Source organism: Asterias rubens, chromosome 2, assembly GCF_902459465.1.
Source record: "Asterias rubens chromosome 2, eAstRub1.3, whole genome shotgun sequence".
NCBI lineage: Eukaryota > Metazoa > Echinodermata > Asteroidea > Forcipulatida > Asteriidae > Asterias > Asterias rubens.
In genome coordinates this window covers 3,909,381-3,932,262 of record NC_047063.1, presented here as the reverse complement: position 1 = coordinate 3,932,262, position 22,882 = coordinate 3,909,381, and the positions used below count along the sequence as shown (strand labels likewise).

General features: G+C 40.6%; 1 protein-coding gene across 1 annotated transcript; it reads right to left on the bottom strand.

Moving 5' to 3' along the window:
- Nucleotides 1-891: 891 nt before the first annotated feature.
- LOC117306852 (inter-alpha-trypsin inhibitor heavy chain H3-like) lies at nt 892-19,414 on the bottom strand. The gene is made up of 17 exons (XM_033791407.1): nt 18,935-19,414; nt 16,458-16,556; nt 15,331-15,503; nt 14,853-14,963; nt 14,315-14,453; nt 13,563-13,847; nt 7,978-8,144; nt 7,219-7,340; nt 6,568-6,716; nt 5,336-5,749; nt 5,051-5,212; nt 4,720-4,846; nt 4,040-4,186; nt 3,718-3,831; nt 3,197-3,385; nt 1,910-2,086; nt 892-1,544 (listed from the first exon to the last, which is right to left on the bottom strand). Exons 1-17 carry the CDS (start codon nt 19,055-19,057, stop codon nt 1,315-1,317), a joined length of 2,928 nt encoding a protein of 975 aa, XP_033647298.1. The 5' UTR covers nt 19,058-19,414; the 3' UTR covers nt 892-1,314.
- Nucleotides 19,415-22,882: the final 3,468 nt, after the last annotated feature.

Here is a 22,882-nt window from a genome sequence, read left to right as displayed (position 1 = left end):
ATTAATTTTGGTTTCACTCATACACTGATGTGCGTTAGCACAAATGTTATCAACTCGTGGATAGCCAAAAAAAAAGTCCCTGGGTCAAGTTCGCGCGAAGATTGGTTAATTAGTGGTTGTTAATTGACGTAAATAGGACATGCGCACAGACGTTGTAGTACGACCGACTGTAAAGCCATGTCATTGCATGGCGACCGGCAACTTAACGAACATTTTGTTTAGAGTGCGTCACATGATATGTCTTACTAGACGGCGGCCGTGAGATAGTGCATCGTTTGCCGTGTGATAGTGCATCGTTTGCCGTGTGATAGTCCGACGACTATCACACAGCGTGCAGTACCCAGACGTCTTTTTACCCGCCTCGAACCCAATCAGTTGTGCATCTATGTATCTGAAACGCGCGTACGAACGTTACGTGTACGAAGATGATAAATAGTCTGTTGTGGTGTTATAAAACAAAATAATATTGACTGCTTTAACTCGTGCTGTGGTTAAAACTCGTGCTATGGTTAAAACTACGACTCCCTCGGTGATCCCCGTTCAATGTCCCATCGGCTGCGCCTCGGGAAAATAGAACGGTCCGGGGATCACCTCGGGAGTCGTAGTTTTAGCCATAGCACTCGAAGCAGTCAATATATGTATAATAACGGATCTACTCTGCACTGTGCTGTGAAACCGGCTACTGGTAACCAGCGTTGTGACCATGCCTGGTGGTAGGTTGGTTCCAAACTAGACGACAGTAGCGTGGTCCAAACAGAGAGTTAATTCGGGCAATGTTCTATCACACTATGGTCAACGATAGTCCTTGTGCGAACTTGGCCCTGCTGGATGATTATTATTTGCACCCCTGCATCTTTACATTGTTTCGACTTATGTCAGGGTTCGGTTTATTATAAACCCAAGGAACTCAAACGCTGAGCAGAGACATTTGGGTCTCATAGAAACAACGCAAGACATTCTGAACGGCCGCCATTTTGTTATGTTTGGTGCAAATAACGGCACCAATTGTGAGTCCCTCCTCCATTACTGCTCATCGTTATCTTTGATGACTAAAATATAATCAGTCACATATAAAATGTTGTATATAAAAGGCACTTTCTGTGGGTATAAAAACATACTTCATAAAATGTTTACTAATTACAATCTTCATTGTCGGCGATAAGTGGATCACAATGACTTAACCCAAAGTTCACTATAACTTGTAGATTCAATGCCCTCAACTATACATCTGGTTGCCAGTGTTTGAAGCAACATTAGTAACGATGCAAAGTATCAATAAAAAAAAATAAGATAAAACTCAACACCACACGATCATTACGGCAGAGTCTCTAGTGGTACTAAATAGTCTGTATGTTTCCCGTCGATCAGATCGTTGGCATTGTTAGCAGCAAACCAACACGGCTGCTTCTCCCCAACCAAGGAGTTCAGTCGAGACCTTTGGACCACTTTCACCGTTCTGTCCATCACGTGGAGTTCACCGAGTAGGGCGCCACCATCCGACGGGCTGAAGGGTACCATTTGTACTTTTCTGCGCTGAAATTGCCCTGTTAAGAAGATCAGAGAGATAAAACCAATCGTCAGTGGAGCACTTTTTTGAAGCCTGCTTCAAAAGAGTCATTACCTCTCAATATGTAACATAGCTCTCTTTCCATTGACTTCTTTGCAAGGTATAATGTCATCGTTTGTTTTTTTCATGCACATCATATTAATTTTAGTTAATTAAGCGTCGTTGTTTGGGAAGTTGTTTTGTTCACATTCACACGTCCCCCGTCTGTCCGTTTATCCTGTCGGGCAGCCATTTAAAAGAAAGAAAAAAAGAAAGAAAACATCTTCCAGTTTTCAAAAAGGGAGGACGCTAAAACTACCTTTACATTTGGCCTAATTAATATCATTTTGCAACCTAACGTACCTATGAGACCATGGACGCCCTTGGTCAGCCCTTCGTGATCCCTGATGTAGAATCCAAGATGATCTACTTTGTAGGCGTTGTTTGGATTCATACGGTGTAACATAAACACCAGGTTTACACTGCCATCACTTTTATAAATCATCACCTGTTTGCCAAAGACCTCAACGGTCCAGTTACCTGCATAAACAAAAATAGATGTTGTCAAAAAAATATCAAGTTATAAACCACAAGGGTTGATGTTAAAAATTAGACAAACGTAAACAAGATAAAGTTACACAGGTGAGAGTACGTTTGTGTCGGTGGTTAACATTATAGGTACATTCAAGTATTAAAGACGCATATTAATGGTTATTATTTTACTGAAAATGTTAGCTTTATGAGCAACAGAAATTATCAAGTAGGCCTAATAAACCCAAAGGGTTGATGCTAAAAATAGACAAACAAAACAAGATAGAGTAACACACCTAAGATGCGTTTGTGTTACTTCAAAACATTGGTCACATTCAAGTGCTAACGACACATGGTTACAATTTTACTGAAAAAGAAGGCTTTGTAAGCTACACAAAATTTAAAAATATCACGTTATAAACCACGAGGGTTTTTGTTAAAAATTAACTAACTACATTAAAATAACATAATGTAACAACCTGAGAGTACGTTTGTTTCAATTCGAAACATTTTACTTGACTGAAAATGTGGGCTTTATGAGTTAGCACGGGAGCGCCTGTTGCCTGCCCTGAAGCGGCAATTGTTCACGATGAAATATTAAGATCAAGTTAATACAGAGTTCACGTTTTATTCAAACAAAAACCTTAGGTCTATTTTGCACAATGTCACACTTTAAATAGAAATAAAATGAAGCTTATGTTTAATAAAGCATAAAACATGTGATGTTATATATCAACACAAAAAACACATAGAGCCTGTACTTCTGGCGGGCAAGATTTGTACATAGCCCAGTGGAAGTAAAACAATCTGTCTGAATACTGGATACTGTCTGAATTTGGTTATCAACTTTTGAAATATGAAGAAAAATGCACATCTCAAAACATGTTCAGCTGTCTCAACCAATATTGTACAATTATTTGCCAAACATTGTCACACAGTGTCTTAACATAGGTTTTTATTTGAACCACGGCTTTGTGCTTTTGGCTTAAAGGCTCTGTCAGTAAGTTTATAGCGGAAACATGCGCATTCCTACGGGGCTCCTAACAGGGCAGACGGACCCACGGAGCCCACAGACGGAACACAAGCCAAAGTTTTGAAAAGGCGCGATGCATGCCCTACCTTTGTAAACTGCAACGCTGTTTGTCCAAGACATCACCATGTTATTGTTGACAGTCACGGCATCTGTGGTGATCCTGACGGTATTCCCACCCGGTAGACGGACCCCTATCCTACCAAAGTAGGTTCGTATACGGGCAGTTCCTGGAACCTGCTCGGGAGCAGCGACGATAAATCCCATGACCTTGAGACCTGAAGTAAGTCAAGAAAAAAGAAAGAAAAAAATATATACAAACGATTACGAAGATTCAACAATAATGTTTGAAAGGACTGAAATACAAAGCAAACTAACAAGCATGATTTTATGATTAAACGCAGTCTTGCTGCAATTTGTCAGATGATGTTTTACATCAAAGATGGCGGTCAATGACGTCATTTGCATTATTTCTATGGTCCATTGACACCTCTTGTCCAAGGAATTCTGGGAAAGAAAAGATGGCGCGGCGAGATCGTACAATTCTTGGAACGAGGTTGATTAAACATATACATCTACTCTTAGGGTATATAAACTGTCGACTACGTACCCAGCTCCTCGTCCGTCAGCAGATTATAAACTTCCCCTGGCTGGCCAGTAATATCGAAGCAGACACTGACGTCACTGGCTGGAACGTGAACTACAAAGTGGGGATCACTGTCCGCTGTAAGGATTCAATCAGTACATGAACATAATTAGTGACCAAAACAAGTCATTTTGGATAGATGTTAGTTTTGCATAAGGGATAAAGAATTATAACTTGTTTATTGTTATTGTGGTATGGCGGACAAAAGGAGTGTTTTTCACTCTTTTACATTAAGAGCATATAGTATTTGCCTCTAAAAAGTAAAATGTTTTTAAGAATTTTATACCGAATCCTCCGCCCCCTCCTCCGCCCCCTCCTCCTCCTCCTCCTCTCCCTGCGCTCCCTCCTCTGCTAGCACTACCACCTCTAGGTGAAGTGGCAGCAGGTGCGGGGCGTCTGTTGTGCACCGCGCTGGAACTCGTCATAACATCATCTGGACAAAACAGAAAAACAGAAAAACACAGAACCATGACAAACAAGCTGGCGAGTGAGGGACAAAAGTCACTCGTTTGTGATCAAGGCCCTTTCGGTGAATTGGAATCAGCTAAGTTCATGGACCCTTTATGCCCTTCCCCAGGTAGTATGACTAATGGACTCGGAATCTTCAGTAACAACACACTTTCTATAGAGCCTGGGCACAAACATACTCTAGTTTTTTCAATGTGTAGACACATACTAATATAAAACAAATAAAACATTAAAGTTTGTTAATATCTTCTTCTTCTTTTTTTGGAAGGGGGAACTGTTTCTTCACTTCTGAAAAGTGTTTTAAAAGTGTGAAATCAAAATTACAAACGAGCCACCATTTAAAAGGCCGAGGCATCGAAGGGTTAACATTTGAAAGGCTTTCATGATACATTTGTTTATGCATGTATATGTCTTTCGAAATTATTTAAAACTTGGGGTGTTTCCAGAATATTTAGATCAAAATTAGATCAAAGTTATTCAAAACCTTAGGGTTTTAACCTTGTTCGACGTCCTCGTTGGTTCCCTCGTTCCCCGCATCATTTACACCAATCGGTGGTGCAACCTCGTCCTCTGTGTCCTCAGGTCTCACCACCAGCAGTGACGTCAATGGTGTCACGAAATGGTACTAATTGTCAAGAACACAATGATAGACAGATGGCTTAAATAATCACGATTTCACTACGTTGATTGATACGGTTTTCATCTCGACTCCCGCGAAGTTTAAACTTCCCTAATCTTGGTTAAAATCGTAAGTTAAAACTATAAGGAGGCCCCTACGGGCTTTTAGAACAGTTAATTGGTGCAATAAGAACAGAAATCTTGCAATTACCGTCAGTGAAAGTTCAAGTGCCCTGGCCTTCAGTGCGTCCCTCTCCTCCCTACTTCTTGCGATAGTTCTATCTTCCAATAGTGACTTGATAGTCATGTAAGCCCATAGGCGCTGGCAGAAGTCATCTACCGCGTGCCGGCTCAGAACGGCTGCAGATGGTGTCTGCAAAATGAGAACAGAACAACGTCTTCAGAAGGAACAAATAAGTCTCATCACTATGCTCTCACAAAACCATGACAACACATCTAGGATTAATGCAGCTAAACTCTTCAGTGAAACTGTTACCTGTGTATTAACCGATGTCTGCAGCTCGAGGAAAGAATCAATGGAGTTCGCAGAAACCGTGGCCACCAACTCCGTCATGCCGTTTCCTTGCACTGTAAGCTCGTTCTCAATGGGCAGCTGGCCGGCCACAATGATCTCAGTCCCCTCGAAGTAGCTTAGAAACGTGGTCTGCGTAGTGGCGTCTACGTTGATATGGTTGTACTTAATGTTGATGTTGAAGAGGAGCGGTGTGGCAACCTCATCGTAGAAACCCTTGAGCTGGATGGCGGCACTGCTGTCTTCGTATATCTTACGTCCCACGCCTTGATTCTCGGTGGCTAACTGCTCCAAGAATTTCTGGTCTACATTATTCCCGAAGCCTAGGCAGAAGAGGGCAAACTTGCCGTTGATTCGCGCGGCCACCTCATTTCGTATCTGCATGTGTAGTGGTTTTTAATTTAAAAGAACGTTATAGAATTGATAAGAAGAAAAAATCGTCAAAGATCCTATAGATTTATAATGAATGTACACGGCCTCATGATGATGATAGTAGAAAAACATCCCTGTAACTTTTCCTTTCTCAAGTTTTAAAATGTGTTTATTGCCAAGTAAGCGGTTTTGTTTTTTTGTTTTTTTAAATCGATGTCCTGCAAAATGTGTTCTCGGTTTTTCACTATTTTCTCGTGACCCAGATGACCGATCGATCTCAAACTTCTACAGGTTTGTTAGTTTTTGTATATGGTGGATGACATAAAGTGCCAGCAACTGTTTCCTTAGCAAAAACCAATTATGCAATGTTTATTTAAAGGCAGTGGACACTATTGGTAGTTACTCAAAATAATTATTAGCATAAAACCTTTCTTGGTGACAAGTAATGGGGAGAGGTTGGTGGTATAAAACATTGTGAGAAACAGCTCCCTCTGAAGTGCCATAGTTTTCGAGACAGAAGTAATTTTCCATGCATTTGATTTCGAGACCTCAAGTTTAGAACTTGAGGTCTCGAAATCAACCATCTAAACGCACCCAACTTCGTGTGACAAGGGTGTTTTCTTTTTTCATTATTATCTCGCAACTTTGATGACCGATTGAGCTCAAATTTTCACAGGTTTGTTATTTTATGCATATGTTGAAATACACCAACTGTGAAGGCTAGTCTTTGACAATTACCAATAGTGTCCACTGCCTTAAACCAGACACATGATCTTCTATCGCTGTCTTCACATCGCCACCAGAGCACCGTGGCCCATACGTACCTGCAACAGATTAGTGGTTCCAGTTGACGGGAGGCCATCTGTTAGCATAATGACCATTGAGAAAGCATCTCGTTCGTCTTGTATATCAGCCAGTTCAGATGTCTCGAGGAGGGACACGCCGGCCATGACACCAGCGTGTAGATTTGTACCTGTTTGTTAAAGCACGTGGACGCTATATGGGTAATTACTCAAATTAAAACTAATTAATAAAAACGTAATTGGTTTCGAGCAATGGGGAGCTGTTGATAGTAAAACAGTGTGAGAAACGGCTCCATCTTAAGTAACGTGGTTTTTGAGAAAGAGGTAATTTCTCAATCAAATAATTGAAGACTTCAGGCCTGAAGCCCATTATTAGGCATAATATAAAAGCGCACAAATTTGTGCAACAAGGGCGTTTTATCTTTCATTGTTCTCTTGCAACTTCGATGAACAATATCGAGCCCAAATTTTTCACAGATTTGTTATTTTTGCGTATGTTGGGATACACCAACATATGAGAATACTGGTCTCTTTGATAAAAAAAGGATAACTTGTAACTTAGCCTCTTTCAACATACAAAACTTGTAATAAAATTTAAAAGGGATTAGTTCTAACAAATTACCATGGGTTAACATTAATTTGTTTATTTGTTTGTTTAACCGATTGTCTTACCATAGAGCGCCCGCAAGCCATCCACAAAATCAAGGGCATCTTTAATGTTATTCGGTGTACAGTCCACCATCTCCCCAGCCTTCCAGGTCCGAATGTCATCTGTGAATGTGACAATGTTCAACCTGTAATCAAAACAAGAAGACACTCTTAATTAGGACGAACTAAAAGGTTACAGAAGGTCGAGTTATAATGTCAAACTTGTAGAACGACCGAACTAACCAGTACTTTTTACAGCGCTTTAAACATGATGCATATGGATTTGTTATATTCATTTACTGTAGGCACTGGACACTATTAGTAATTACTCAAATAATTTTAGCATAAAACTTACTTGGTAACGAGCAATGGGGAGCTGTTGATAGTATGCAACATTGTGAGAAACAGCTCCTTCTGGAGAAACGTAGTTTTTGAGAAAGAAGTAATTTCTCAACTAAATTCGAGACCTCAGCTGAGGTCTCGAATTCAAGTATCTGAAAGCACACAACTTGTGCGACAATGGAGTTTTTTCCATATTCTCTTACAACTTCGACGACCAATTGAGTTCAAACTTTAATATATAGGTTTCTCCAATCAGAGCACACTGAACGAGTTGAAACCAACGATTCTTTTTGCCAATTTTCAAATCCTACTTTCTCAGGTTTGTTACTCTATGCATATATTGAGACACACCAAGACGGGTCTTTTACATTTACCAAAGGTGGCCAGTGTCTTTAGTTGGGTGCACCCTTATAAATTGATGTGAGTTTAGTTTTTACCCACCTGTCGCCTTCTCTGATGTCAGCAAGGATTGTCTCCATTGCTTCTTTCGTCTGCTGAATCTTAGAGCCGGACATCGAACCGCTCACATCAATCACGAACACCACGTTCTTATGGGCAGGGGCAAGTCCCTCAGGCGAGAAATAGTGCACAAAATACCCGTTCATAACCTAGGCGAGGAGATATAAAGGGGAAGTGACATAAATAATTCATTATATGTTTTGATGATTGTATACATTGTAGTTATATAAATATATTAACACCAATCAAGTTGATAAGTGGACATAATTACTGATCTTACATAAACTTTTTCAAAAGAAGCATAATATTACAGTATTTGGTAACAATTGTCAAAATACCTGAATTCTCACTTGGTGTACCCAAATGCATAACATAACAAAATATTGGAAAATTTTGACTCAATCGGTCATCGAAGGTACAAGTTAAGTGTAGATTCCTTACGAATCTTTAAAGTCGACTGTAATTCGTAAAAATAATCTACACTTTCATCAATAGAGTGACGTCACAGTAATGGTTTAAATTTTCATTATTTTTTGGGAGTACCCTCCCTTTAAGCGTAGGTTAAAGGTTAACCATGTACCCCAAAGCAGCGTACTGGGCGACTCCTTTATTTTCGTACGATAAATCTGTAAAATTGTAAATCTGTAAAATTACAAATCAGTTGGTGCTTACTATTTGAGAGCACTATTTGTTGTTATATCAATGAAAGCGAAACATCGGGTAGGACAGTAATTTTTTTTTCAAAACCGAGTGACTTTCTGTCAGTGTATGCATAATACTATTAGTACAACACATTTGTTGCCGATCCTCGCCACGTAGTTAACATGTAGGGGCCGTCATCGTCGGGTGGTGTTTTGCTTTTTCGAAAAAAATGTTGTTGTACGAATTCGTAGTCTATGGGCCTGTTTTTAAAACCATAACTTATCATACATTCATGTAATTAAATCATCACCAAGGTGTCAATTTTAATTTCTTTTAACAACCCTCTACTAAAATGAACGGATTCTCGACCAAACCGCCTGGCAACCACAATTCTAAAACGTAAGTTCAAAATCTACTCATTTCTGGCTCTACATAGTCACAACAATAGTCAGTTCACCATCTTAGAGGGCATTGTTCATGAGGCGACTACCGGCTCGTCTGTCTGTGTTGACCGTTTTTGTATCATTTTATCCGTTTTGTTTTGTGCCTATATTTTAAAATGGTGTATCAGAATATAAATTACGAATATAGTGGCTTATAAAGAATTTAGTATTGTACATTTTGGTAAAATTGATGTAGTTTTGTAAATTGGTGTAAAGGCAGAAATGATGTTCCCATCGGGGATAATAAAGTGAATGGAAATGTTTAGAGTGCACACAAACTCAGTGAAGCGATGTTTATCCTAGCCTGTAGTCAAAGCGCACGGCGCGGCGGCCTTATGTTTTTCTTTACATTTGCCAACGATTTTGGTGGGAGAAAATGTAATACATAATGCATTAGCGTGGTGAGTTTGCTGGCCAATAAGAAGCCACAATTACTTGTATGATGTCACAAGAACATTCGATGCAAATTCGTTACATTTTCCCAAAACGAGTTGGTAAAGGCGCTTCGCGGCTTAGCCGCTCGCAGTGATAGTCTTTTTTCGTGGGTTACATTTTTGGGGTTGTGCGTGCTATCCGGTGTGCCGCGTGCGCCTTGACTAAAGGCTAGGCGGCCCCTGGAGTAAAGGTCAGGTTCGTCTAATAAATGAAGCCCCGTGCTTATCAAATACCACTTGTTTACTCAAGCGTTATTTATTACGTTGATGTACTACGTTGAGGCACGTAGGACTAGCATAACTCCCGGCATTTGTAAGGTTCACAGTTGGCAGTACAGTGGATGCAAACCTTGATGGCATCTACAATCATGTTGTCCCTGAATGACGCCCAGTATGCTGAAGACGAAGCCCACATGACAGAAATGCTTAAACTCTTCAAAACAGAAATGTTGAGCTTTCTAGACGGGACACTCCCGTTCGACACGTACGACAAAGCTGTGGGCTGGGATAGAATTCTGGAGGCAGACGGTCGCCACTTTGTGACTCAATTTCCCCAAGGTCATGCCGTTATGTCACAGGACAGCAATACGCTTGGTGGTATTGGCGGTGCCAGTTTCCTGAGTTTTGTGGGATTTTTTGGCCACCGAGTTGTGAACGTCACACCAGATATACTTAGCCAAATGAACCAATTCACGGGCAGTTTGTGCGCCTTGTTATGTGACCATCCTGATATTTTGCTATACGGGTATGCAGAGGTGAAGGCTAAGGGTGACTATTATAATTTAGTGGTACTTCGTCACGAAAGCGCAGGAATGAAATGGAGAGATTGTGCGCTCCATCAGCAGGCTGTCAAGTAAGTTTAGAGTTGGTCTGTACAGAAAAACATGTATTTCCATGGAAAGTCCGATATTGCTCTTTTTTGTTAACTTCTTCTAAGTTACCATGTAAAATAAAAAACATATAAAGCTTTTTTTTACTGTTAAAGCGTTTTGCGTGGTGGAAGCAGATAAATAACGGCAATCTCAGACTTGAAATCAAGTCTAGGTTCTTCATAACCAGTGACTCGAAAAATAGGCTACGTACAAAAGGTGTGAGCACGACGCAGCATGGTGAATCGCCGACAGTTTTCTGGTGTCAACTCGCCCACTAATTAGCAAAGTCGCCCACTCAGTGCTGTGAACGCACGTACAAGAATCCAAGAAACTGAGGGGTCGTCGCCCTGTAGTTTCATCTGCCATTTTCTGCCATGATTGGCACCTTAAAGCGCTAGGCTATTAAATTAATCTTAATTAAATTTGAATATTATTGTAGGAAAACACACGTGAGCTCCATGCTGTGAGTGCTTTGAAACGCTTTTGGTTTTGACAAATATAACTGCAAAATAATATATCAAAACATTTTTAAAAATAAAGTTAAAATAACTGCGTGTTACTAGTACTATTTAAGGTAGTTGTCATTTCGTGGCACTAAGCAGGGCCCTGGTAACTTTTACTTGAACTTTGGCTTGCAAGTTTTGCCCCGATCGTTAAAAAGTAGATGTCAATGATCCACACAAAAATATGCCTCGATATGGCTTGGTTTTAACACGGTCGGCCATTTTGTTGTGGAGTCAACACAAATTGGAATGCCGTGTTATTCACGATGTAATAAAGGAAAAAACCATGCAATTTCGAGGCATTTATAGTGTGAATCATTATATTCTACTTGTAAAACATGCTAACCATAATAATGCATTTCATAGCAAACAGTTTCAACACTTCATCACTTCAATCTTCCTAATCACTCCATTTCTGACATGATTTTACAGGGCATAGAGGCACTAGGCAACCACAGAGAGACTGTGCGTTTGAGTAGGAAGAAACTCTGGATTAGACGCCTCCAGACCATTCAACCCCATGGTCTGAACATCCAAGAAGGAAACGACTAATAAACCTTTTGTTTTGCCGTCTCCTTTTTCCCCATAACCTTTTAGCCTGAGCCTCATTCACTAATAAATTACTTTTTACCCAACCTCACCACCCTTGATGTTGTCCTTTGTGTATCCATCTTCTTGCTTGTGGTCAAGCCAGTCCCTTCCCTTCACCCCCCCCCTTTTTGTCCCCCTATTCATTGTTTACCCCCTGCTTTTTTATGTATGCTTTCTAACCCCATTCATGTATTTCCACTTCACTGCTTATGTTTCACTTAGTTACCTGTCCATGTTTGCTGTGTTGTCATTTAGCCTTCGAGAAAGACTCTGCTAGGGTCGAAACGTCAGGCCATTAACTATTTTTTGTAATCATATTATTATAACCAGCCATGGAGTTTTATCCACGTGTTAAATCCTACTCGGAAGATGCTGCGCATCTGGGAGAAATGCTTGGCTTCTTTCGACAAGAATGTTTGGATTATTTAAATGGAGAACTTAATAGTGAGTTCTTGGAAAGTTACAACAACGGCGTGGGTTGGGAGAGGTCGCTGGAGGACGGGCGGTACTGTTTGACTCAGTTTCCCCACGGACATTCTTCCACTGTTGCGGCATTGATGGCACCCACAGAAAGCCTTGACGATGAACTTGATGGGACAAAAGCAGCATCTCCTGTTTTCTCCTTATTTAGTGGGGTGCGCCCGTGGGTGTCACTTTTGATGTCACCGTGGATTTTGTACACTCAATTCTACTCGGGTAATAAATACTTAATATATAATCGGCCCGGAACAGTATCTTGTTATGGATATTTTAGTGTGCCCCTCTCCTACCCCGCCCTCCCCCTTTAAATGATTTTTGTGTATGTACCATAGAGCTATATATATTGACATAGCTCTATGGTATGTACACTTCAACAAAATAAAAACATTGCACAGCATAAAATTTTGGTTGCGTAGGTGTAAGTAAAACTGTTAAAACTTTGATTTGTGTGCCTATTTTTTTATATTATTTTTTTTATTAAAATTGACAAACTTCGTGACCTATAGTTAAAAATATATATAACATACATATTATATCTATTTATATCATATCTATCTATTTATTTTCCCGCTTCTTTCTGGATCCTTTCCTTAATCCCTTTCCCCCTCTCTTTTTCTATAAATGGATATGTATTTGTTTGTACTTGTTTTATGCCTCTGAAGAAGGTCCGGATTGGATCGAAAGCTAAGGCCATCTACCCTATTATTAACATATCATATCTAAATATCAAAAAATAAATAATATAAGAAAAAGAGAAGTGTTCAGGATATGTTTCTTAAGATAATGCACGCCCGACGTGTTTAAACTTAATAGTACTTAATCCATTTGGGTCAGTGGAAATTAAGCTTGTGTATCATTTTTTTATGGAGGTTTTTGGAACACTAATGTATTACTACCTCGTAGTATTCATTAAACATGCGATCATACAGGAATTTTCACTACGTGTCTTAGTTTTTTTTTAAAGGAAACTCAGTTAAGTAAAGTTTCACGATTTATCGGGGATGTTTTGCTAGTTCATATTACCTTCTTATTTCGATTGTGAATATCCCATTACGCCACATTGAGAGAAGGCCTTCTAGTACCACGGACGGAAGGTTCTCTAACGGGATTGAAATTTACCTGTTAAGTCTGCTTGCCTATAGCGTTCCAAAGTGTGTCTTTGCCTCAGGCAAGATAAGACTTAAGCTATGCATGGCGGAACAATACCAAGAAGTAAGGTTTGTGGTGACACCATTGAAACAAAAACTCTTTTGTGAGTAGTGGTGACTCTGAGATGAGCCGGTTTCTACTCGACATTTCGATCAGAGTGTGCTCCGACCGTCTTCTGGAGAAGACTGCCTGCACAGGGCCAGATTGCATGAAACTGTTATTAAGCAGAAAATGATGCTTGACAAATTTCTTTGCAAATCAAAACAACTGAGTCTGGCAGCAGTGTCACAACAATGCAAACTTCAGGTAATTTTTAATGGAAACCTGTTTCTGTTAAGCAGTACTTTTCTGTGCTTAGCAAATGTTTGTGCTAACATAACAGGCTTTATGGAATTGGGTTCAGAACACACAGCAAATTATATTGGTTCTATTCCTACAAGTTAATCGTCTTACCTGCAGGTTCCCGGCGCTCAGATCGTGGAGGACATCATAATGCACCACTAGGTTACCAACGAGCCCATCAGTGCGTTCCATCTTCTGTTGATCTTTTGACGGGTGGAATTTGATGTGAGCCCTGGACTGTGAGATCTTGTCCAGAAACACAACATCCTGAAGGGAGGAGGGGGTAGCCGCATTGATGGAGCTACTGCCTTGGCCTGTTGACGACCACATGGCGTCGAGTTCCTGTAGACCCTGGGGTTCCGTGATTCGAATATCCACCTTCATGCTTCCGATAATCTGAAGCGAAAGATACCACAAAATGATTAGATGAGTTCAAAGTGTATTCAATCAACCTTCAAATTCTGCTTGGACCTGACAGAAAGGAGGGGTCGTTGTTTTCTGTCAACGTAATGCTGGTTTTAATTGGGGTAACTTTATGGTATATCTGTCAATACTATACATTTGGTTTGCGGTAACACCATGTGTGTATCTACTAGCAAGGTAGATTGTGCTCTTTTGAGAACTTGTCTTGCTTTATATATTCTACAACTGCAGTGTAGATTTTTCTGAATTTTGGAGACTTCTCACTTCCGAACTGCTTTCTAACTATTACATGGGCGGAAGGTATACGATACAGGGCTCAATACGCACCAAAAAGTATCTCCCATAATTGCTTTGTTTCCAACAAATTCAACACTATTTTTGAATAATTATGTACCATTGTTACAAACAACTGTTTTTGTTTTTGCATATGACTTGCTTACCTGCCCAGGGTCGATGTTGATGCTGTACTCTATGATACCGTAACGTCTTCTGAGCAACTCCTGGTAGACGAGGTCAAAGGTTACGGTGGAGTACGCAGCCACATTTACAGCAACACGGAACGTGTTAGGCCTGGTCACACTGCCATTAAAAAAGACAATAATGAAATCAGGACATAATTTCACAGGGCCGCTTTGGGTACCCAAAATTAGCAAAGCACAGCAGAAATTATCATTACCCAAAATTAGCAAAGCACAGCAGAAATTATCATTACCTAAATAAGGTTACCATGGGTGCGTTTTCGCGGTCGTAGCTAATTAATGTTTCGGTTAAGCTGGCCATTGGTTAATCACTGCACAATGGCCGTAGACCGAGACAGGTATTGGTTACGACCCCCAAAACGCCCGTCAAAAACACACTCTGGTATACCTCTAAGATTAGAGTAGCATGGGGGGGGGGGGGGGGTGCACCCTGCAAAACTTCGAGCACCAAGAGTAAGTTTATCGGCCTTCGTATGAACACATTTCAAGCTAAACTTACTGTTGTTTGACTTGTCCAGCAGTGTCACCTCGTTCTTTTGCAGCGTTATATTCCTTCTGCGCTTGCTCTTTCTCCTTCACTTCGGCCTCGTATGGAACATTGTCGATCACCCTGCAGGAGGAACCAGTTTAAATATAATATTACGACCTAATGACTTTGTGCGATAACGTCGTCTTATTTAGGTTTCATTTTGGGAGTAAAGTCAAAGAGCCTTTTTAAGAGTACATTCTATAGCCTGGAATCTTCAGAGCTTTGAAAATGGTATATACCTTGTTGAGGCCCTGAGATAGTTTACTTTAAGATGATGACGTCATAGACTAAGATAACGTCATCTTAAAATGTATCATCTTGGGAAGTCGACATCCTACCTTTACGATTTCGACAACTAAAAAACTTTATACAGTTACAGGTTGATGTATTTAGGGGAAAAGGTGAAAATGTACACAATTAATGGTAACAAATCCTGATAGATTCTCACATTACAAATTTACTGATGAAGGCCTGATCGGGCAGAACGATGGAGAATGTGGCCTCCTGTGCATACTCCTCCGTGTTGACCAGCATGCTGTTCACTAATGTATTGGCAAACCGGGCTGTAATAGAGGCATCGACGTGGAAGTGACGAATCTCGGGTTTACGGACGCGTGTTGGCTGCAAAGGGAGAAAGGTTTGGTAGTTAGGCCGTGTCCGAAGAAGTTTCTACTGCAACGGCTAGGGCTATAATTATGTTTGCATCATCGAGCGTCGAAGTATGCCTTACAGTACGTCCGTAGCCTTGAGCTTTAGCCGCCAATTCGGATTTTTTTTTTACGGCATAGGGGAAGACGGGCTCAACTCGCCTCAAAACTACAGCTGAACATTTGTCAAAAAGCGGTAATGTTTTGACGCTCCGACCAAAGCACCATACACCTGGAATTTCATCTTTGAGAGGGCCAGTTTTTTTTATTTTCCTTTTTGCAAAGGACACTTCGCTTTGAATGGAAAACTTTTAAACCTTTAAAGGGGCACGGTGCAAGGCCAAGACCAGAATCAACAGAGGTCATGGCCATAAGATGGCCTCTAGGCCTATACATACACTCTGAATATTCGGATGGTGAACACCATGCGAGTACATATTTTGGTTTGGGTGTCAGACAGACGTACCAAAATCAAAGAAAGGAAGTATAAAATGTCAACCATATCTCAAAATGGCTTAAGGGCCGACCAATTTCGGATCAGTATGACCCGAATCTGTGACTTGACTCGGAGTCTGTGGCAATATGACCCGGAATCTGTGACAGTAATCACAGTCAAAAGCAGGGCCCAATTTCATGGCTCTGCTTACCGTATGCACAGAATCGGCGCTTACGGAAGCAGGGAATTCTGTGCTAACAGCAAGCCTATTTCACCGTTTAGCGGTAAATTTTGGCGTCTGCGCGTGCGTACTCCACGTTACTATAGGCATTCTACGCTTACAAGGCTAGCGCAGAAATTCGACGCTTGCACGTAAGCAGGGAATCGTGATCGTCAGCGCAGAATTCTGCGGTGAGCAGAGCCATGAAATTGGGCCCTGGTTCCTTGAGTTGATCAATTTGTATTTCGAATTTTATAAGACAGAGTTTTTACCGTAACTCCTCCTGTGTAGTAATCTTCGTCATCACTCAAGGTGCCGTAATCATAGTTTCCTGACCCGCCACCTCCGGAGCCTGCTGCTCTTTCCTCCCGCTACATCAAAACAAAACAATAACATTGAATAAGTCACGGAGGAAAAAAACAATGCTTAAAGGAACATTACATAATAAATTGGTAAGAAAACAAATCGTGCCTATACATGAAATTGTCACGTTTTCCCGAGACAAAGTCTCGTAGGCATGCATGACGCCCTCTGTATGACAATCCGTCTCTCTTGTATTTTTGTACGCGAGTTTGTTTGGTCTCGTTCGTAGGAGCACGAGTGTGTTGTTTAGAGGAACGACCGTAATGCAAATTAATAATTCCGGGGAGATGAGCCTCATTGAAAGCGCAGTGGTTATGAGTCCACGAAGCAAAACACAGAGAAAATAACTTCAAACTTCCAACGTCTTCGAAAACAATTTAGGATCACCATTAAGTTATATTAGTCGAGTATGAGCGAGTTTGGTTGGGGATAACAAATTAAGCTAAGCGTATTATTTTTATCTTGATAACAAGCTTAGGGGCCTTCACAAGAAGCAACTTTTACAGGTAATGTTTTTAACAGGCAACCAACTACAGTGTATGCTACGTGGGACCACGGTGGTAGCACGCGAGTCAGTATTCGAACCTTGTCTTGCGATCCACAAGGAAAACATTTGAACATTCAAATTAATGTTGATTTTCTTCATTGAGATTCTCTGGAACTGGTTGCTTGTATATTGCCTCGTGTGACAAGCGCCTAAAAACACCCGACCCGGATCAGAATTGACCTAGACTTGATTCAGGTCCCACATCGCACATCGCGCCAACGAGTAAACAAGCCGTAGCTGCGGCGATGGCACGGGATTGGGACTTGGGTTAAGTCTATAATTGAACCGGATCCCGGTTATGTGAGGCCTGACCAACTTCTGGGTCAGTATATAAGGCCCGCAAGTTGTGCCAGAGTGACCAAAACAATGTGTCAAACTGACGAGCAAAATCCGAGTTCCAATCCTAATGAAACCAATTTCAGGGTCAGCCTGACCCTGGAATGGGTCAGGCAACCCTTTAAAGTCTTTATAAAGTGTAGTCTTTAATATGCACTTTGTCTAGACGGTTTTTCTATTTCAAATAGTGTACGGTTAATGTGTTTTCTTGGAATGATGTACATATCTAAAACTGAAACACTTGTTCAGCTCCATGTAAACACAAACCCCAGCACGCCATATCTTCTAAAACTTAACAGTTGGGGTGCAGTTTTGGCACGGGTTAATTGGGGTGAGGCCGGTAACAATAGACGCGGGTTCACAAGGCGTCTTGCTTGGTTTTTTAAATTACCTTTCGGTGTTTGTACAAGGTGTCTCGTCTCCTTCGACAAACAACCTTTTTTCGCAATCAATCAAACCTAGACCGCATTTATGAGAGTTTCTTTTTTAACACACTAGTACCGTTACCTCGTGGCCCAGTTTCAACACACAGTTGGTGACATGCACCCCCAGGCTCGGCCCCTCCCACTAAGAAGATGAAAATGGATAACAAAACTACAATACGTAAATTGGAATTGAACGATAACGGTTTACAATAAAAATCAGTACTGTATAGTCAAGCCCCTGTTGTCCGAGTACGAGTGGATTTGGTGTCTGTGTTTATTTTGGACACCCTGTTTTAAATTTGGAAACCCTAGCTGTTTTAAGAGCAACTATAAATAAAATATGAATAGTAAACCTGCGGGTACAACCACGGGTAAAAACTCTTTTGAAGGAGCGGCGGCTCTGAAAAGAGCTAGTTTGGTCTCGACGTTTCGAACAGTATACTCTGCTAGTCTTCAGGAGCTGTTTTTTAATTTGCCAAATGTATTGTCAGTGAACAGTTTCGACACCCATCACTAATTAAGTTTCCAGGAAATGTTGACACCCTTTTCCAAAAACCCGATGGCTAATCTTAAGTCCGAATCGTCCTCACCAAGGGGGAGTTCGAGTCTACCTAGTACCCACCCCCTCCCCCCCCCATCCTAGCACTCCTGGTAAAATAATTCTAAATCTGCAAATCTGCAAAAACTTTTAGTCCTTTGAGATTGAAACAGCAGAATAATTACATTCGTTACGATTCTTACTATTCATTTGCGATTTTATCATTCTGCCAACACTTGTTTTTCTGTTGTTTTAGTTGTATTGACACCCTATCTGTTTGACCTCATCGATTGTATTTAGTCAAATTTGTTGCATCAATCAAAGGTCAAATCTGAATGTTGCTAAATGATTGTGTACATTTATCACTAGGGGTAAACAAGACTTGATCCTATAATTCTACAGACAGGGTGCGAAAGCCTGGCTGTTTTCACGGCGGAACAAACTAAAAACTAAACATGGATAAACCAACATCAATATTCTAAAATTTAGATAGACTTCTATGCTAAAACAGACGAAAACATAAATTTACTTGGTACTTACGTCCAAAACATCGTCCTCTTGGTCCACTGGCGCTTGGGGAGCTAATACGAATGCCGGAGCAGCTCTCACAACAGCTATGGAGGAAACTATCCCCACAACCACCAACACATTCAACAAACTCATTCTGTCCTCTGGCTTATCCTCCTTGCCGCACCAGCTGGCAAAGCACTCTGGAGTACCCTTTTTCTGAGATACTAAAGGAGCCACTAAGAATTTGTTTTGAAGGTTTTCACGCACGACTGCTCTTTTTGATTTGATGATAAGTGGGTGGAACGCGTTGAGTTAGTAAAAGCTGGAATTTCTGGTGCACATGAGATGCGCTCTCAGATGAATCTGGAATGTTATAACAAAGACTCAATCTGACCAAGCAGTTTGGACTGTGAATGAATTTCACTTGCTAAAAAAGGAAAAGAGGAAGAACGCTGGTGCTCAGCTCCACTCGTTCTCCAACCACTGCCGACTGTTTGTAACCCAGCTGTAGCCCTTCCTCTTCTATTTATAGGGTTTGACCACCACGGCTCCGAAGCGGTGACACCAGCTCTATATCATTATGGCATGGTGGTTAGATCTCACTGCACGCACTCAGGGGCATTGGCCTCCGAAACAGTGACGTAGTAGTGTTGATAGCTGCACCATAACATCAGTGCACCGATGTGATCGTGATTGGGGGTTGGAGTAGGGTACCGACTTTTTTTTTTAAATCAGTGTTGAAGAAGAATTTTCCATTGAAAAGCACTACGATAGTGACAATTTACTTCGACAAAACAATGGCGTACTTGCAGCGCGCGTTACGGGCAACAACACTGATACGTTACTGGCGCAGACGGGGTAGGGTGGAAGGGTCATCAGGGGGCACGTTTTTTTTTCCAGGCGCCACGAAATTACTTAGTAAACATGATACAGATATAATCCTATTATGCTTATAGGTCTGGATATACACTACTAGTCACGAAGTGGCAGTCAGGGGCGTGGTTAAAGTCAAGGGAGGGGGGCTACGTCCTAGATTTAAAAAGTGCTGAAAACCATTTTTTGTTTTACAATTTATTTATAAATATAATAAAATATGTTGGCGAACTGTTAGCAAGGAGCCAATGTGTGCGCAAACTTTGCTCTCAGCGAACCGCGACATTCATTTTATAACTCGACTTTCGCAGGAACTCCGGCGCTCAGTAAATAAAAGACTTAAAAGCCTAATAACGTGAAACACGGATTAAGTTGTTATTGATCCAACTAACCTTCCGCATTTCGCAGAAATATTACATGTATTTTATTTATGTTGTGTTGTTACACAATTATAACAATTGTTGAACTTACTCATAGATTACGATTATCGTTTGTCCACCAAGGTAAAGAAAGGAGCAATATTCTCATAATTTGCTGATTTTGCTTACCGGCCTGATATGATGTGCACCATGCACATGTACCATAGACATATCACTGAAAAAAAGGCACTTTACCTGGCACCCTAGCCGCCAGCTGCCAGGTAAAGTGCCCTAAATTTCACGAAGTTTTGCAAACTACCAAAAGGCACATTATACAAAACTTCCACTGTAAAATTTACGGCAATTTACCTACAGTAAAAGTGCTGTAACTTTCACGGATATATTTTTTTGTTTTACAGTGGACAGTTTTACTAATTTTATACAACAATGTTTTATATTCATAGTGATGGCCTTGCAATCCTTACTGGCTCTGTGCTTTACTTTGCACTGAGACTATTTACATAGCAGATTTAATACTGATAAGGCTAACCCTATACCTAAATAAACTGCAAACAAATCAATCAAAACACAAATATGTGACCATCCACCACCAATAGGCTGTAAAGTTGCACTTGTACATTGCAGAGCCTATTAAATTGTTTGGGTTTTCAAGAAATCTTTGAGAAATCTGAATAAAAAAGTAGGTGGCTTTGAGAAATCATAACTTTGTCAAGAAAAGTCTGATTTAAATGTGGATGGTATCATTTTGAAGCTGATTACACACTCTCTCCAAAAATGCATTGAGCCCATAACAGTAAAAGTGTCAACTTTACAGCCCATTGGTGGTGGATGGTCACATATTATAAAAGACTACGGCAGTTGTCTTCCACGCGGAAACGACATTGTATGATTTACGGTTCGGGGTACCAAAAGGTCTGACCATAAAATTAATAACTCATAGGCTTGACAAAAACAGTATTTACAACGCTCAATCATGAATTGCATGCACCCAGAGTATACGATTTGAACTTTTGAACAACGGAGCGCGTTTAAAAAACTTATGAACAACAGTTTACATTGGTGTATTTCGTCTACCCTGTGACTTTGCAAACAGCATTTTGTAAAACTATTCATAAAAACAAAAATAAAGAAAACACAATCACGATAAATATTTTACGGGGTTATTTTTGTTTCGATTTGTAATGCCAAGAGGAACCAATATTATAAGCCCTTTTGCTTGCAGGAATGCACTGTAGTTTGGTTTGGATATCTATACAGTATTTTGTTTAAAAAACATCTAGTAGTAATTCCATGCATCTGTTTTTGTTAGCAACCAATAGAATAAAATACAGTCGAACAGCAGATGCAAATAAAGAGAGAAAACGTCAGTTCCGGGTTGTGTTTATATAATTAATGTGTCCTTTCTGGTCGCTGGTACATCGTGGTACCAAACGTCTAGCTACGACGACCGATGGGAGGTGAATCTTGACCTCAAGTCAAACATTCTGTAAGCTGTCTCAAGCACTATGCAGTGTTCCACAAACGCCGTGGGGACTGGCATTAGAAAACAAAGGGTGAAAAGACCCCAACTTCCTTACGCAACATTCACTGACCGAAAAAGAAAACTTTCTGAGAGCTGTAACTAGAAAAACAAATGTGTGCTGACGTAAATTATGTTTTATGTTCTAAAACAAATTGTATTTTTGCGCGCAACACAACTCACTCTTTGGCCTATTGATTTGCCGTGCTCCGGGTCATTTTAAAAACACAATCCGTATGTAATGTCCGTTACTATATTAGAGACTGGCACAAGAATCAGAGATTGCAGAGAGTGATATAATGTTTCTACTTAGGCTATGCCTAGCATTATACATGTATAGGACATAGGCGGCCAGGGCTAGACTAGGCCTATTTCCACCAGATATCGTTGGAACAGCGAGACCAGGGCTCCATTTCACAAAGTATTAATATACATCTTACGATACAACAACATACAACATAATACAACATTTAGTTCCATATCACAGAAAAGTTAAAATACCGTAAAGTGCATACAGGAAATAGCAACTATATTATTGAGTAAACAAACACAAGAGGCATACCAAATGGGCATCATAAAAATAAATGGGGGCAGATATGGGGGCAAATCCTGAAAAGCCGACTTGAGGAGGGATGCCTTAGAGGCCAGAAAGACAGACAACCCAAACAAGCGGACAACAAAAATTAGCAAAACATAAGTTGTTGGTATCACCGTATTGATTCGTAGTCCTTGTGACATCACACACTATGTTCATCAATTAAGATATGCCCTACCATACAACAAGGAACGCTATAGTCCTACACATCTTATTAAGATCTTAAGATCAATCTCTGCAGTCTTCCCCGAGAGGACCGACTTGAGTCAAGTCTAGCTTGAAGTACACCTGGAGGACGCTGACACTGTAGGTCATCACCGTGCTAGGACGGTCATGGTGCCGCCTTGAGAAGTTTGTTTGTACCCGTTCTGTAAGACATGGACACACCACTTCATAAAGCTTATAATAACATTCAGTACTTGGCACATTTCTTTCTTTAAAAAATAGGTGGCACCCTGGCGAGGTAGGATATTAATTTGTAAATGTTTCTAAGAAACTTTTTTTCAGGGGTTTTGTTCTTTGTCTTCTAATGTGTTTGTCGACAAGTTCTTTATATAGCAGGACATTGATGTTAGCTTTTGCTGGCCGTTTTAACATGTATAAATATATTT